At 44.4% G+C, this 18,784-nt stretch overlaps 1 protein-coding gene across 1 annotated transcript in view; it reads right to left on the bottom strand.

Annotated features, from left to right (window-relative positions):
* The window catches only part of AKAP7 (A-kinase anchoring protein 7), a 1,654,018-nt gene that overhangs the window by 1,568,939 nt on the left and 66,295 nt on the right, over positions 1–18,784 (bottom strand). Inside the window, exon 2 of the mRNA XM_086927038.1 lies at positions 6,901–7,059. Coding sequence (XP_086783164.1) covers positions 6,901–7,059 — 159 coding nt within the window. The remainder of the gene's footprint in view (positions 1–6,900; positions 7,060–18,784) is intronic.

The raw sequence follows: 18,784 nt of genomic DNA, 5'->3' as shown, positions 1-18,784 counted from the left end.
CCAAACCTACCCTTGAACCCTAAAATACCCCTGTACCCCAAAACCCAAACCTAGCCCTGAACCCTTAAAATACCCCTGTAACCCAAAACCCAAACCTAACCCCTGACCCCTAAAAAAGCCATGTACCCCCAAACCCAAACCTACCCCTGAACCCTAAAATACCCCTATACCCCAAAACCCAAACCTAGCCCTGAACCCTAAAAATACCCCTGTACCCCAAAACCCATACCTATCCCTAAACCCTAAAACTACCCCTGTACCCCATAACCCAAAACTATATCTGAACCCTTAAAATACCCAAACACCCCAAAACATATACCTCAGTACCCCAAAACATATACCCCTATACCCATACTTACTTTATCCAAACATGCTTTTACCGTTCATGCATTTACCACGAATTTCGTTGTAAATGTATGCGTGCTAAAAGCATATAAAATGTAATGCAATGTGTTATAAGGGCATTGCGGAGTCATGGTACTTTCGTAATGAAAGTATGCGGAGTGATGGTATGTGGAAAGAAAGTTGCGGAATAATGGGTGTTTACCCTCCCCCGGTAAGTAAATTGGTGGCACGGCGGCCCACATCTCCAGCAACATACTCATATTTTTTCACCACCCATTTGAAAAATGCACAGGTTTCTCTCATTGATGGCCAGCACCGACATACACATTTAGACACACCTCCCGCCACAAGTTCTAGAATTGCGAACTTTAGAGCTGGGGAGCTATGTTCGAATCTCGGCATCAGCTCAACATCCTGTGATTCCAGGCAAATCGCTTTGTCTCCCCGTGCCTACCACAAATGAATGTGTTCTTCTGTAATGTAAATAGTGCTCATGCCATGTTGTCGAGTTTGCGCTATATAATATTGCAAGGAAAAATAAAGTAGGGAAACTCAAGTTCACACACTGCTGAACGCGCACTCTTAAGTGCATCAGCAGTGCACTGTGAATCGAAGCGTTTCACAGGCCTGTCACAGATAAGAAATGCTATCAAAACGAAATCCTACAAAACAATATACTACTGGCCGGCAGCAGTTCATACCCGTACAACGTAGGGACGGGCTGCTAGTATATATATATATAAATGCACATGTATACAAACATATATCCGACCAGTATTTGGTGCCCTACATCGGGCCCCTGATGTTTTAATTACATTTAAAAAATTTATATATATATATATATATATATATATATATATACACAAACATATATTTGATGTTTTAATAATGTATATGACTTTACCACACATGCATTTGCGTTATAATGGCATGCGTGATAAAGTCACATGAGTTGTAAAAGTTTTAGAAATTATGTCGTTGCAGAGTAATAGTCCTGTGTTAAAAAAATTGCGGAGTGATGGTATGCGGGATGTTGGTTCGCGGAATATCATCACATATTCCTGGGAGAGGGATAGTCCCTTTCTTGCTATTTCCGTGGAGGCGGGCCTTGTGTCCGGATTGCGTGGCGCGAGGCCTGTGCGCAACAAAAGTGGAAAATCTCCAGTGTGCGCTTCAGGCGTCACCGGAAGTTAAGGCGAGATTACATTTCCTGCACAATGGCCCCTGTTTGCGCTCCTTCCGGCCCTTGGGAATAGCGCCATGCCTGACCTCCGTACAGTAAAGCAGGTGCACGTCACTGGGAGCGCTGGGCAAGCACACCCGGAGCTGGAATGTACAGAACCTGGGAAGAAAAAACAATGAAATATTGGGCACAACGTTTGCTTTTTTTCCCATAGTCCCGCGCCCCGCACACGCCCACTCCCCCAGCACACGCCCACAGCACACGATATGAGTTAGTAATACCTTTGGCGCTGAGCTTGAACGTACCTTGTGATGATGCGTGTTCGGGGGAGGCACAGTTATTGAAGTAATGTCTTTTGTCGATTGAATTCTGTGCACCAGAAATCCTCGCCATGTGACGATATTGAATGAGATGACTTATTTAGAAGAAAATATATCATACTTTTTGGAGATATACATCAACTTACTTCTGTGAATGGACAACCAATATTTATTAGAAAACTTGATTTTAATGACTTTGCTACCAGTGCGTCCTGCTTGGACCGCGCATCATCGTAGACTCCACAGAACTTTGTTGCTTCAGGTGCCACTAACTCTTTCCACCACTTATCATCGCTGCGTTCACGCACACTAAATTACCAATATTGTGCAGCTGTAATCAATGTCACGTAGTCATGGGCTCTTCCTAACCGCTGCCTCCTGCCATCACCACATGGCCATATTCAGGCAGAATTTAACTGATTCTTCATTCATTACGTATAAAGTGCAGTACCAAATAAAGTAACCTCCCTCAAACCTACACAAAATCGCCACTTGCCCTTATTAAGCCAGAATTCACAAGACAAAAAACATTACTATCAGTACTTCCTGCCCGGACCACACATCATCACAAGCTCCACAGAACCTTGTTGTTTCAGGTACCACTAACTCAGTGGAAACCAAACTAAGTATAACACCTATCAAAACCTACACAAAATCCCTTTAGTATGCTTCCTTCAAAATATATTTATATCATTTATAGATGTAGTTGAATAATCAAATGCACGTAGCATACATGTTCGATCTTCCACTTCTACTATGATTGCTGATGATGCACTCCACCCTAAGATGTACACTGCGGACAGCAAGGTTTACAATTTCAATTCACCTTTACATCTACACTATAGACAGTACGAAATTCAACCTTGGTTTATTTATTGCCGAGACAATTATACTGTCTGTATTCAGATTTTGTTTAAAAAAGTGAAAAAAAGCATTGTTATATAACTGTTCTGACTACTAACTTCCATATACACTGTGCACAGTAGCGTTCACAAATTCAATTTACCTTTTCATCTACACTACACACAGAATTAAATTCAGCCTCGATTAATTTAAAGCAGAGAAAAAAATAGTGGTTACACTGCTAGTATGCGCAAGCTCCTTCAATCATTGCATTCTGTGAACTGTGGTAACAAAGAATGTAGAAAATTGCGGCAAAATGTACCTCCACCACCGGCAATACCAAGTAATTTTGGGGCATCACCTTCAACATCGCCACCAGACATACGTACCCTTTTTGAGAAAGTTAGAATGCACAACGTGAAATGCAATTGTTTAATTTGTTATGGGGAGCAATCAGTAGACCTAGTTTACAGAGCAATTGATAACCATCAACTCATGAACCCTTTACGATAGAATGTTCTGTACATTATTTCACATACAATGTTCCTACCTTTGTACAACACAAGTCATAAACCGTTATGATTAACTATATGTATATATCATGATTACTATTCTACTTGTTAGCAACAACGTAATAAAATGGAGTCGAATACACGTGCCCGTACGCACTTCGATTATCTGTGTATTTATTATGTCCTCCCGTGAGTTTCATATTTATTCCTGCGCCACGTGGCCGTTCCTAGTCTGTTTTCTCAAAAATCATGCATGTCTAACGCTGAACTTAATGTAATGTGCTCCGTCTTATTCATGGTGTGACAGCAGGAGGTGCGAGAAAGATGGGAGGAAGGCAGGAAGTTGACGGGGTAGTAACAATTACGCTAAGGTACATTAAGGGAGGATTACAAAGTCTATAAGGGAACCCCATTGAGAACAAGTGGGATGGGTGAGATGCTGTTTGTATGACATTAAGTAAGGCAACTCCCTCACAATAGCGTTGATTCCCATGCACAATATCATCAAAAGGAGTGGGCAGCCTTACCAGGTGACTAAATAGACTTCCTCAAAGAAAAACAACTTGCAAACATCCTAACACAACACAATATGGCAGGATTTCTTAATCCGTGTCCTACCTACTGTGTTGCAAGCTTGAGACAGTGACGACCACAGCCCCTTACTTTGTCTCCCCCTATTACGTTGTCAATTAGGGTGGAGGGAGGGAAATAGAAAGGAGTAAAGTACATGTCTACAGATGTACTGGTATGTGCAGGACACTGGATCAAGCACTAAAGAACCAAGGTCAGATATAAAAGACAATACACCGAAGGCTGCACAAATAGGTCTGCGGATCATGTACACAAACTGGTAAGTCAGCAAAAGAACAAAAAGGCTAAGAACACTGCAACAAACAGACGCTACACTGTAGAACTGATTGGCATAAGAGGTAGAAGAATACTGTAAAAAAAAAAGCCAGGTTCAAATATAGAAAAGAGGAAAAGGATATCATATATGATGAAAAACACACTGGGGTAACACTCTGTTGTCCAACACAAGAAAGATTGTGCAGAAATTATATGTTAGAATGTTTAAGGAGCTGCAAAGGGGGTACAGAAATAAATAAAATACAAATATAATAATACAATTTAAAAAATAGGCCTGTAAAAGCTCCCTTCTGGTTTAGGGGGTACACAAAACTACACTTTCAAGAAGCCCAAGGGGTGGCGGTCCCCGGGCTGAGGGGGCCTAAGAGCCCTTCCTCAATTAATATTTGAAAGCCCCCGGGGTGGCGGTCCCCGGGGATGGGGGGGCCTCAGAGCCCCCCCTCAATTAATGTTTTGAAGCCCCGGGGGTGGTGGTCCCCGGGGCTGGGGGGGCCTAAGAGCCCCCCCACACATACATTTACATTTACTGCGGTTGAGCCGTGAGCCCCCGCACATATATTTTTTTAAAAAGCCCCAGGGGGTGGCCCCTCTGGGCCCCCCATTATAATAAACTACATTGCCCCCGGGACTTGGCCCCCCCCGGGGCTAATTAGCACTAAAGCGGGCTCGGGTTTTCTTTTTTTTATCACGCGATACGCGTATCCTACGCGCATCCTGCGATTTCTTCTTTTTTTTTAAATGTTGGCCTTGGGGGTCCTTGTGGGACCCCCTGAGCAGGCCTACGGGGTCAGGGTGTTTCTACCCTGTCCCCTTTGCGTCTTTTGCGCACTTATTTTTCAGTTTTCTTGTGCCTCGGTTCTACCGAGACACAAGATGTCTGCCAACACTTCCTGGTTTGGAGTGTTGACAGACAGTTGACAGCCAATTAGCATGCAGCTCGTGCTCGTAAGGCTACGCGTATAATCCTCGGACGGTACTTCGTCCATAGATATAACTATGATTTTACTTTTGATTTTCTCAGGAACTACTGCATGGATTTACACCATTTCACAAAAAGCGTCACCTGCGAACCAAACTCTACCTTTTTGCCAAATTTTGTGTAATTCCGTTCAGCAGTTCGGGCTGGAGGCTGTCTCAAAGGTCCCTATGGAAAATTGCTTGGGGAAAACACGTTTTGGGACCCCCTTTTTTCCTCAGTCCCCGATTCACGAATCAACCCCAAACTTTCAGGGAAGGAGCGGAGCGGAGCAAGCCATCTTCTTTGGGAATTTCATGCACATTCATCAACCAGCGCCAAAGTTATTCCAAATAGAATGTTGCGGATTTCCTATGGAAACTAGGCCCTAACTATAACTACCTACTGGCGACCGCCAGTAGGTAATATACACACACACAGATGCATACATGTATATATATGTATGTATATCTCTCTGTACATATATAAAATCACCTTGCCACCCAAAAACCGATACCCACCCTAAACCCTAAAAATGCCCTTACCACCCAAAATCCTATACCCTACCTAAAATCTTAAAATGCCCTTACCACCCAAAAACCCATACCCACCCGAACCCCTAAAAACCTATATATAACGTAGTAATTGCCTGTACCTACCTATAAAACATTTACCACGCATATGCCTTTAGAAAATTAAAATAAATAATACTTACTTTTAAAACATTTACCACCCATATGCCATTATCATTCTTGTCTTTAGAACAAAATGTGTTGTAAAGGCATGCATGGTACAGGCATACTAATGGTGAAGCAAACACAAGGAGATGATGGACGGAGCGCAGAAACTTTTCAGACACTCACTCCCAGTCACAGATCTGGGTTAAATCCATCATCATTCTTTAGCTCACTTCACCACCCCAGTTCAGACCCAGCTATATGCAAAACAGTCATGATCCTGTACCTTATGGGATGAGTTTATCCTGAACTGCCAAGCCAGGTCTTTCCTGGAACGAAAACAAGCATTCTGGGACCGGTATCGGGGTAACACCCTCATCAGCCAGGCTAGTTTGAATCTAGTGGTAAAGTGAGCAAGTGACCCACGTCTGGGCAGACCCTGCCAACTTTGGTCGAACAAAGCAAACACAAGGAAATGATGGACGGAGATGTGAAACTTTTCAGACACTAATGTTCCGAACGGTTTGATGCTTACGAGATACAGAAAGTGAAAAGTATACAAATATGGCAGAAGTTTCACATGGTTTGTGCAGGACTGCCAGATAGGAAGACATGTTCATAGGATATAAGGTAAAGAGACAAAGAAAAAGTTATATATGGAAATGCTTAGACCAAATATGTATAACCTCGTGATAATCTCTGAGAATTCCTCTGGGTAGCATTGCATTCCTAACAGATGTGAGCAAAGTCTGATACGGATATGGTTGGTCCCCTTACACAGTGGCACTGCGGAGCTAAAATGAAAGAATTGAATGCTACCCAAAGTCATTACTTGTGTTTAAAGGTTGACTTTCTCATTTACATCTATCCCTTTTACTGTATCTTGTATTGTGCTTACAAACCCACACCTTTTATTTTGTCCCTCTAAATTATTAAGACATAATGTAAAAAATGAACAGCTAGTGTATTAAATAATGACTAATTTGAGATACTGCCAACATAAAAAGTGTTAAGAGCAAATTACTATTATTCCCTTTTGTTGTAGTGGAGTGCTATGTATTTGTTTTGATATTTATTTTTTGAGCACGTTTAACTAATCAAATAAATGGTGTTTCTCTATGCCAGACTATAAAAACATACGAATGCCAACAATTTTTTTTCAGAAATGCAAAAACATTTTAGAAAATGTCTAACTTACTTTCAAAAATGGTTCCAATTTCGGTGTTCACAAATGGCAACTCTGCTAACCAACTTATGTCAGCAGAACCAGGTGCCCCCAACCTCTTTTTCTTCTTTCTTTGTCTGCATTTCTTTCGTTTCTTTTCATCCATTGACTTTTTTAGTTCTTCAGATGCATCTAAAAAATAGATATTGTACATTAAACGACAGATTTATGAATGAATACCGGAGGTTTTGTGAAGTGTTCTTGACCATGAAAGGTATCAAGGTGCTCTGAATACATGGGCTTTTAGTCGGGAACCGATTAAGAGTTCGCTGAATATTTCACCATAATGTTACGTTTGCATGTATCAGTAGCACTACCAAATGAGACCTCGTTTTCTCAAAAATACAGCTCTTCAAGACAACACCCAAGACATGAAGCGAAATGTGGCAAAGAGCATGTATGTAGTTAAGGCTTGAAGTCTGCTCGTTCTGCTACGCCACATCCCGGTGTAAATGTAAGACCTATGTAGACAATTGATGTTACTACGATGCATGGAACAGTAAGAAGAAGAGAAGTTCATGAGGATCCTTCCAAAGAGAAGACTCTGTAACTCGTGATTAGGCAACTCCATTATGGATCTATTGCACGTCTTAGAGGAGTAATCACTATCTTCAAGGTTACCAGGGACAAGAAGTTAAGTTCCACTATAGAATAAGATATGTAACTGCTTATTTGATCCCAGGACAAAAATCCATTGTCTCTGTTTCATGCATGGAGGAATACTGAAAGAGGAGTTGTTACTATTAGATTAACTCAAACAACACATGATACATAACCATACATGTATATCTTTCACATAGCCTACTGATCCTAGTTTTGGCCCAGGATGACATTGGTGTGACACTAACCTGCATAGGTAGCACCATTTTACTTTGAGGTAAAGCGTCTAAAGAGGTGGGCCTTGTGAATCAGTATTCTATACTGAACGTTGAAAGCTCAAAACGATAACTGAAACAACGTTCCTCCTTTGATTGTAAATTGCTACTTCATCCAACTAGATTGTGTATCAAAATATCAAGGCTGTGAATACCGACCTACTAGAATATCAACTATAAATGTATTGTCAAGGTAAGTATACACAGTTATGGCTAGATGTTTAATTCTTAAATCTAAATCTACATACCTTGACAAAATATTGCCGCTGATATTCTGGAGTCAGTTTTTTGGTAGAGTGAATTTAGAAACTCGCCAATATGGCAGTACACCTAGGATGAGAATACAAATCAGTATATAATAAGACGAATTTCAAAGATGCCTAAAATGTGAATATAAGGAAATGTAATGTATTGATCTTGCCTCATAAAGTAAGCCAACCTAATAGCTACTTGGTTCACAAAAGTAGTAAGGAAATATTTACCATATAGTTTGTCATGTTTGTGGGCTGCTCAATGGCCATGCATTTAAACTGTACAACTTCCAGTGTTAGGTGGTGTTAACCAGGTGGGGCTGAAGGATTTAAAGTGAAAAATAATTACATTTAAAGCCTGCTCTAGCTGTAATCGCAAATGATTGCAGATCTGTACTAATGTCTTGTTTCAAACGGTATACAGTGCCTAACTACCATTTCTGTTCTTATCTAAATGAATGCATCAATGAAAGCCAATCAGTTTGGGTGTGGCACAAAGATCTCTCTCTATTTCATAACATTTCAACATTTCCAAAAACCCTTCCATTAATTTTTCTGCTTTCCGTTTCTTTTTAAGTTGAGTGGTGCAGGTAAAAAGGTAGTTGGATAGCCCCCATGACTGGTGCCTGTAAAGGGGTTCGTCGAGGGGGGGGGGAGGGGAGAGATAAACTGTGAAGAAGAAAGAAGGAATGTCAGTCACTGATGGGGAGAGGGCCCTTCGCTGTCTGCCCAGACAATTCTCCATCTCATGCAGCTGGCAGACCTTTTCAGGAAATTACTCCACCATTTGCAATACTATTGGACTAGATGTTTATAAATTAAAAGCAGGGGTAGAAACAGAACCTTGTTCATAAGAAGGGAGGGGAGACCTTGAAACTGGCCCAAGGAATACACTCTCCCTAATATATTAACACTGAAAACAGAAGGGTATCTCCTGCCACTACAGAATATTTTCCTTTCCCAACTAATGACTCTGTCTCATATTTCCAAAGAAAAAGATATCTTTTTCTTCATGTTAGACCCTCACCCACGCTATTTGTGGCATGCATCATCACCAGATCTCATCTTGGTCCCTAAAAACCAGGTAAGGCTCCATCGTATTCCAGGGAGCACTTTGAATATCACGGTTACCTAGTACCTAGAATAGATAGCAATATCTCAAACCAACCTTGGCTTCCCTTTATTAGTGGCTGCTTGGGCATACATTAAAATTATCTTAATCGGGGTAAGGATATTATGGTCCTATGACCCTAATTCTCAGTCAACATGTTTCAGATCCTTTGCTCAGGTCTCTTGGGTCCAGAGCTTTCCTCAGGACGTCAATAATTCACTGCCCGACAACACAATCATTCAATTGAAGAACAGCATGCAATGCTAACTCGCATGCAAGGTGAGTGAATTACTATGTGTAGGGTCTTGGTTCCTAAGAAAATAATTCATTATCAGATCTTAGGGTAGCCATCAGGAAGGCAACTACTGTTACTCCAGAGAAGTGTGGCTCAATGGTTAAAGCAGCAGACCCTGATGCAGAGGTCTAGCCCGGGACCAGGGTTCAATTCCCTGCCTCGGCGGGTCTTGGGCACAAAAATTCCACAGACCTGATATTTCTCGCCTCGGTGCCTATTCCAATCATGGAGTCCCACTCTGCAACTCTGGGCAATAATTATTGAATAGTCTGTGAGTCGGTTTTTTAGTGTTCAGAAATTAGGCGCTCAACTTGTCACGGTAAAGTATTAGTTGTCCTGATATCGTTGTAGGTGCTTCTTGGCCAGAGGAAAACCTTAACCTCTGTAATGAAAAAGGGGCAGAGACCTCCCTTTCGTTCTGTTTGGGCAAGAGGTCCAGAGCACACTATATGTATCTGTGGAATGATTTCTTGTTAGAGTAATGTTAGTAGGGATAGATCAAACCAAGCGTAAGTTTTCAAAAGTTTTGCTCACCAGCAGTGTTCACCACTTGGGAATCACTGCACATATCACTCAAGCCGACACGTGTTTCGTAACAGCATGTGGCTGTGACTCTTCAGGGCTGATCTTAATGATCAAGGCGCGTGGTCGGGGAACCGGTGATAATTCCAACCCGGTCCTTATCGGGTGGTTTTTAAATTTCGAAAGGGCGGCACCAGTCAGGTTGCCGAAACCAATTCGTTGGTGGGGAATTCGTTATATAGGCAAATTCCGTAGAGCGGAGGCCGTGTTGAGCCTTTATTGTCGCGTCGATGAGTGTCGGTTGCCAAGTGCGATCATTAAGATCAGCCCTGAAGAGTCACAGCCACATGCTGTGACGAAACACGTGTCGGCTTGAGTGATATGTGCAGTGATTCCCAAGTGGTGAACACTGCTGGTGAATAAAACCTTTGAAAACTTACGCTTGGTTTGATCTATCCCTACTAACATTACTCTAACAAGAAATAATTCTACAGATACATATAGTGTGCTCTGGACCTCTTGCCCAAACTCTGGGCAATAGCTTGCTTAATCTCCACAACGGCCCCCACAACGCTAAGGATGCCTGGCCTCCACCTTGGGTGTGCCCAGGAGTGGACGCCTCACAGGGAAAGCCAGGATGGGTTCCACAGTGGTATTCGTACAAGCGCCTTGAGACCCTTGCGGGTGAGTAGTGCGCTATACAAGTATCAATTTACAATTTACTCACTTCACAGAACAATGGTGATGGAATGTAAGAAAATAGTCTTTATTCATGTTTACCATACCTTTTGCCTCCATTTGGACTACTAGCTGCTGTTTTCGACTTTGACAGTGCAGTGGAGCCAGTGCCTGCTCCCTAAATATGATGCATGTGAATTGGCAACCCCAATTGGCAAAGACTTTAACCCCCTTTTAAGTAAGAAATAGAGGGCGGGCCATTTGTGAGAAGACCCTGAGGAGTGCGAGGATGATGCCCTACCCAAATAGAAGATGACGGGGAAGAAAGTGAAGACCACACCTCTCCACCCTTTACCAGACCCCCTTTACCAGCAGGAAGTGATAGAAGTCACTGTCGCAGATCCCCTACTGGTAAAGTGGTAGTGTTAGAAATGGGATTTCTGGTTGGCTAAGGCTTGTGCCTAAGCCAGGCAGAAACCACCACACTAGTCAGGGCAAGGGAGCTACACACTAAAGATAACCCCTGCTCACTCCCTTGGTAGCTTGGCACGAGCAGTCAGGCGTTTCCCAGAGGCAATGTGTAAAGCGTTTGCACAACACACACACAGCTGCAATACACTAGGCACACCACAAAAGAACTTCCACACAAGGTTAAATAAAACATAGCCTTTGTATTATCATAAACACATTAGAAACCTAATCACACATTTACACTGTGCCAACTGGCACGGGTAATATTTACAGAGGATTATATACAGGAGCAGGCCAATCGGGCCATGGTCAGAACCATCAGAATGCAGGGAGTAAATATAAAATACAACCAGTAACTACTGGTACAATAATGACCTCAGCATTATCCCATTAGCCATAAAACACGGTATGCATAAATGACATAGGCCTAAACCTCATAAGCACCCTCTGTAGGCATCACATTAGCATAAACACTTTACGCATCAATTACATTGGGCATAAACCTATTGGGCAGGAACTCAGTAGTGCACCACAGTAACACCACTACAAGGTGCATACATTACATTAGGGCCTTGTGCCCTTTCACCATCCCACCTATGAACCCCCGACCAGCTGGCCTTCTCTAGGGCTCAAATGCCCTTTGTTCAGAATGTCAGGGCGCTAAGCTGCCACTAGCAGCTAAAGCAAAATGTATGCAATGCGCTGGCACCACTGTGCCTCCTGGGTCCCCTTCTGGGGCTCCTCAATACACTCTGACCTAAACGTTGCAGCTGTCGCTAATTGCTGTGCAGCTGTGAAGCAAAACATGGGCATGGGCACTCACTGTGCCCTCTGCACAACTGTGCCCAATCGTTGCAGCTGCCCGCTCTGGTGCGGTGCAGCTGTGGATAACCAAGAAGGCCTGGCACCACTGTGCCTCTCTTGTCCCACTTAGGTACTTCTATCAAAAAGGCTGCCAAATGTTGCAGCTGCCTGCGCTGGTGTGGTGCAGCTGTGAAGAGACAAGACAGGCACGGGCACCTCGGTGCCCTCCGGCCCCCTCCTGGAGACCTAAGAACAAATGTGCCCCCCTTGTTGGGAAAAATGGCAAGGGCACTACACGTGCCGTTTGAGCCCCATTTAGGCACTCTTAAGAAACAAAAGTGCCCCCTTGATGCAGCTGGCCGCAATTGCGGTGTAGCTATAAGCACAAACAAAGACTGGCACTCGCAGTGCCTCAGAGGCATCAACCATGGAGAAGCCCTACTCACTGCGTACTCTCTGGGCAGGACTCCTCCAGTACAGGCGGCCTCACTTCTCCCGGTTTCCTCGGCATGTTCAGGAGAGCCCCCACTCCTCGGGGACTCGCTCTCCTCCCTGGCAGGCGGGACGTCCTCTCCCAGCTCGCAGGATGCGGTTTACGCCACGCCCACAGTCAGGCGAGGCCACCTTACTTCTTGTTCGGTGGATCGGGCTGCGGCAGTGACTTCTCTCGGATTAAGTGCGGGTGGGTACCCGCGTTGACCACAGTAATGGCGGGGTGGGCACCTGCCTTAAAAGAGAAGCAAAAAGGGGGGTGGGCACCCACTCAAGAGCACATACCAGAAGCGGGGTGGGCACCGGCAATCCTTAACAGCATAAAGTGGGGTGGGTCACTGCTCAGTCCCAACCATTCAGGGGAGCCCCTACGCTGGGGATTCCATCAGACGTGACACAAACCTCACCTGCCCCTGTCACTCAAAAGCCAGACATGCAAATCACATTAGACAGGCAGACACATAGCACACAGAAATGCCAACTTCTAAAAGTGGCATTTCTAAAATAGTTATAATAAATTTGCGCACACCATTGCGTAGCATTTATTATTACTATTTCAAAGATACCAAACTTGACCACGCTGCTCCTCTCATATCAGGAATTACCACTGAAACACTTATCAGGGAATCCCCAATGCATTCCTATGGGAGGGTAGCCCCACAGTAGTGAGAAGCCAAAATGGCTGTTTGTCACTACCAGGACATGTCACACACTTAAGATCCATGTCCTACCTTAGGGTGGACTGACATGTAGTAAAAGGGGGTCACAGACATGGCACACACTTTAGGTGGCACATCACAGCGACAATAACACTGCGCGCGCAGACCCTGCAATTGCAGAGGCCTGAGATAGGTTTGCAAGGCTACTTCAGTGGGTGGCACAATCAGCGCTGCAAGCCTACCAGTAGAATTTAATTTACCAGCCCTGGGTATATGGGATACCACTTTACAGGGGACTGGCAGGTAAATTAAATAGGCCAAACAGGTGTAGACCAATCTTACCATATTTAACACAGAGAGCACACACACTTTACACTGGACAGCAGTGCTAAAGTGCCCAGAGTCCTAAAACCACCAACACCATGTCAGAAAAAATGCTAGGAGAAAGGCAAAAAGTTTAGGGATGACCCTGCAAAAAGGGCCAAGTCCAACAGGTAGTGTGCCTTGAGGAAGAACTTGATCTCCTCTCACTAGATTGGAAAAGGTTGAACTTGAGGAAAGGAGCCTAGCCCTTAAGGAAAGAAGAGTCAAGATGGAATTAAAGCCCAAACATATCAGTGGCAGAAAAGTAAATAGGGGAAAAGTGTAAACCTTTGACCTTATGATCCCCAAAGGGGTTGTCCCAAAGTTTAATGATCGTGATGACATTGACAAATGGTCTGTAGCCTTTGAGAAGGCCTGCAAAATGAGAAAGATAGGTCACCAGGACAGGGGCTCTCTACTATGGAAGTTATTCTCAGTCAAGGAAACAGATAGACTTCTCGCCCTCAATGAGGATGTGGCTGAGTAAGGACACCCAAAAAGGCAGCAACAAGAGACTCGGTGGACTTAGTAGACTCCTCAGTCAAAGCACAACAAGGCTGGGTAAAAAGCAATGAGGTGGACACCTTTGATGGGCTATATAATTTGATTATGAAAGAGCATAACCAACTGTACCGCAGACAAATTACACCACTATCTGGTAGATTATGAGCTTTCCAGCCGTAGACAGTTGGACAACAACGCTGATGAGTGGGAATTTAAGAAATTATTGTGCAGTACTGGCATTTCGTTTTGTTGATTACGATGAGTGGATTAGGGCATGAGTGTCCATGAAAACCCAAAGGGGAGGCTCAAGAAAGGAGGGGTCAGGCCCATGAAAAGGAAAGGATGAGGGTGGTAAGCCCTCCAAAGAGACTACCTCAGAACCCCAAGAGGCTAGAAAGGAGAAGATCCAGACCCACCCCACCTCTGGCAAGCAGAGTAAGGGGGATCCAGGGCTAAAGAAACTCTTAGACAACAGGCTGTGTTTTGACCTCCAGGGCACTACAGAGGGTTACCACTGGGCTGGCCAACGTATCATCTGAAGAGGACACCTCAAATGAGGAAGTCCTAATAACTTTTACCTGGGAACGGGGTCCAGATGGTAAGTTGCTGATCCCTGAGGGTGGTAGCAAGCACCTCCACTCCATTCATATGAATGGTATCTCAACCACTGCCCTGAGAGACACCGGTGCCAGTCATACCGTAGTGGTTGACAGGTTAGGGTCCCCTGACCCGTATTTGCCAGGAGAAGTAAGGAGAATAAGAGTAATCCCAGGGGAGGTCACAACCAGACCTGTGGCCTTAGGGTCCCTAGAGAGAGGGGGTGCCCTGACCTCCCCCTAGATTGCATACTAGGCAATTACCTCCCAGAGGTGGTACTGAACCCAGAAGGGGCAGTCGCCCAGAGTGCTGCCCAACCCAAGGATCCTGGAGATCCTGTTCCTAAGGTTAAAAGGCTTAGGCCCAAAGTAGAAAGGGGCGAAAGGTAAAGGAAGTCCACTCTTAGCAGGAGACCAAGGGCATTCTATCTCAATAAGGCAGAACCCCAAAGTTGGCACTGGCAAGGCCTTTCCAGACCCCCAAGAATTCCTGGACAGTCAGGCAACTGGGTGTCACCTCTGAACTGACAGACGAAAGAGTGGAGGAAGGATGTCTCCCATATGAAGTGGTTGCTTCCCCCATCTGAACAGTTAAAGCAGTTAAAGAGCCTCCAAGGACCCACAGTTGCCTCTAAGATACCCAATCCACCTTTCAGTGGAGAGCTCAGGATGTGGTTCTGGACAATGACAGCTGTCAGGAGCCTTTGCTGGCTGCTAGCGTTCATGGAAGCACTGTACTTTGCACGGGAGGCAGACTCCATGAAAAGAAGCCAATTAGGCCCCCTGACCCTGCTGGTCATGGGGGGTTGCTCAAGTGTTGGCTGGCCTCTTTGGGCCAGCTAGGTGTTGCACTAGCTAAGGTAGGGATAGAAGAAGTGGCCACCACACTACCCAAGGCAAAAGAGGATGAAGATAAAAACACAGCTTCAGCTAAGGTCCAGTTTACATTAGGTCCTGTCATAGTTGAGGTGGGTGAACTGCCCAGAGGGAGTTACCATGACAGAAAGATGTGAGGCGGAATAGGCCCTGCAATAGGTCAGCCAGTTTTACCTAACTCCTTCCTCGCTGGCAGGAAGACGCACCAACAGTGGGATTGAGTCTGCACTTTGTGTTAACTAGAGGGTGGGGGAGCTGTGTAAGAAAACAGGCATTTTGCAGGTTTCCCCCCAATTTTTGCCCCCTTTTGAACTGCTGGCTGCTAGTTATCGACTCTGAATTGCACGGGAGCCTGCTAACCAGGTCTCAGTGCTAGTGCTCTCTCCCTAAATAAGATGTATGTGACTTGGCAGTCCCATTTGTCAAGGACTTTAACTCACTTAAAGGCCCTGGTAATTGGTACCGGTGGTACCCAGAGACTGAAGCCCTGATTGTGCCACCCTGAGTGACACAAGTAAACAGATGACAGCAGTCCTGCCATTGCATACTGTGCATACTGCTCCATCTCAACATTGCCCTCACCATGAGTGGCAAGGTCACAGCACTATTCTTAATAGATGCCAATCACCCCTAAAGTAGGCCTCCTGAGCACAGGAGTTAGGGTGCATTATATTAAAGGTATGGACATATAAGTGCAAGCTAATATGCCCTTAAAGTAGCCTCTTTTCTTTAAGGGCTACCATAAATGTTCAGGAGCCAAAAGATAACATGGGCTGGCACCCAGGCACCCCAGGGTTTCCAGTTCCATTATGCGACCACTGAAAAATGTCATGTTTGGTATCAAACACCTCTTATCTAAAAATAATTTTTCATAAAGTCAGATTTAATGTGACATGCATCCAGGTGGCTATCTTAGAGAATGCACACCTCGCTGCTGCAGCCTTTCCTGTGCCGTGGCTGACAGTCTGCAGCTGCTGCAGACAAAACAGGAAACTGACCCCCTGCCAGAAGGTGGGAACACTTCCAGGAGTCAGAAACAAAGGCCTGCCTGGGAAGGGGTTGTCACCTCCTTCCCTGACCGGATGCCTTATGAAGTGGCACATCAAGGTGGTGAGCTTTAAAGCTCCCACTGTCTCTGATATGCAACCAAGCTGCCTTTACAAGGATGAAACAGTCAAACCTCTGCCCCAGGCACATTTGCACCCGGGCAACCAGGAAAATTAGGTAGTCAGGAGGTGTACACCCCCAGAAGGCTAACCACTGCCTAGAGTGAGTGACCTGGTCTGTACAGCCAAGGAAGGGTTCTACCATTGTTAGAAGTGGCAGTATAAAGGTTTCTAGAAGGAAAGGTTACACACACCCACAGATGTGGTCACCTCATGGGTGAATTAGAAGCTAGACCTAGTAGCCCATGGGCTACTTGCACTCCCCTCAATCTAGGATTTAACGGGCACCCCTGGCACCAGAACATAAGATACGAATCGACATGTAATGAAGGACAAAGAAGAGATATATACAACTACAGGGAGAAAGTCGGTCTGAGAATTGACACAACAACCTCGAATGCTCAAAAAGTGAACTTCTCACCAGATCGACATAGCTTGCACAAACGCTGGCTTGAGAAACAGTGTCTCCATCAGCCCACCCATTTGGCGGAGCATCGTCATTTGGAAGACTCTGAGAGAAGGGTCAGATGTAGCCAGTGTAGCTCTAAGGCTAACAAGGATGGAAACTTGACCTATTGTTCTCAGACGTTCTCAGCCACAGTTTGTTCAAAGTATGAATATCACTGATGGAGTGCAGTGCAAGTGCTAAGTGTATGTGAAACTAAAAATGACTAAGAGGACAAAAAATATGTTTATTAAGTATTGTCCTGGTGTCATGAGTAAAAACCGCCTGATAGTATGCAAAAGATTTAACTATCTCTTGGCAAAGTATGAGGTCGACATGTTTCAGCCGTGTGGCCAACTTGCCCGGCTTTCTTCAGGACCTTATGGTATTAATTGCTACTGCAGAAAAGATAAAAGTGAGTGAACTCTACTATACATCTAATTTTTCATGAAGAAGTAAACACATCAGTGGTGTATTACCACCCTACCAGGTACCATTCCAATGTACACGTAGATAGGATCTATCTCTTCCTTCCTAAAAGTGAAAGGGAAAATTTAGTGCAACAACTAAATCAAACTAACAAAAAGCAACATTCAGAGCATCGAGGTAAAAGGGGTCAAAAAGATCAATCATACATTGTGATCGTCTGTGCCTAGTCATTCTATGATATTAATAAGGCAATAGTGGTTTGCAATATGTATCATGGTAAGTACTCACCCAGCTTTTTGTGGGAGTATGCCTCCCCTCACCCGGCAACTGCTCGGTGGTTGAGGCCCCGCTCTATTTGTAAGCAAAATAAGGGAACATGTGGTAATGGTATTATCCACCTTATATCTCCTTATTAAAAATCAAATAAAAACCGAAATTCAAAAGACTACAGAATCATTACAATTATCGCCATGTGAAAAAGCGAGCTCATGCTCTGACGACGATGGTTCTTATATGGAGTGAATTCATTTCTCAATGGCAGTGTTCTATGTCAGATGTTAGAATAACTCAGAATATCACATGAACACAATATCTATAAAAAGGGCATTTTCTCGTGTTGACATGCCCCTCTCTGCAAGTATGATTATATGAGCAGATTATTTTCATCAATACATATTATCAGTGAAAGGACCTATTAGTTGTATGTGAATACTAGCTCTGACCTTCTGCTCAAATAGTGGTGTCTGTCAAGAATCCTCGATTTAATTCTACCAAAGATACGTACAGACCTAAAGGCAAATCCCTGATTTGAAAGTTTTCAACAAACGGTAGTAGAAAGATAACAGAGGTTAGCATGCAGCTCAACTCGTAGTATTTAGCAGACTATTCTCCATTAAGTTCCACCAGGGCTATGTTCAAACCCACAGGTAAAACAAAATGTATGAACCCCAGGTAAAAAGAAGAGATGCATGAACCAACAAAGAGAATTAGGGTTCAAAACAACAGCGCTGGCAAGGATCGTCTTACCTGTCCGTCGGTACCTCGTTGCAACCCGGAAGCAGTGTGGGAGGTACCGAGGAAGGTTCGACGTCCTCTTTTATAGCGGGGCTGATTGGTTAGTTGGTATTTAACATCTTTTGAGCCAATCTTACGGGAAATTCAATTGGCGCCTTGCAACACTGATCCTGCGACTTGAACGAACGCTCACCATCTCTGTCGGAGTAAAATGCTCATGCGCGAGCAACTAGAAACCTGAACCGCCACCGGGCATGCACAGACATAATAGTGTTCATCTAAAGCGCATGTACGGGGCTGCTGCCG

This window comes from Lissotriton vulgaris, chromosome 6, assembly GCF_964263255.1.
Source record: "Lissotriton vulgaris chromosome 6, aLisVul1.2, whole genome shotgun sequence".
NCBI classification, from domain to species: Eukaryota; Metazoa; Chordata; class Amphibia; order Caudata; family Salamandridae; genus Lissotriton; species Lissotriton vulgaris.
Note: the sequence above shows the minus strand (reverse complement) of the source record. Positions and strands in the feature narration are given on the sequence as shown.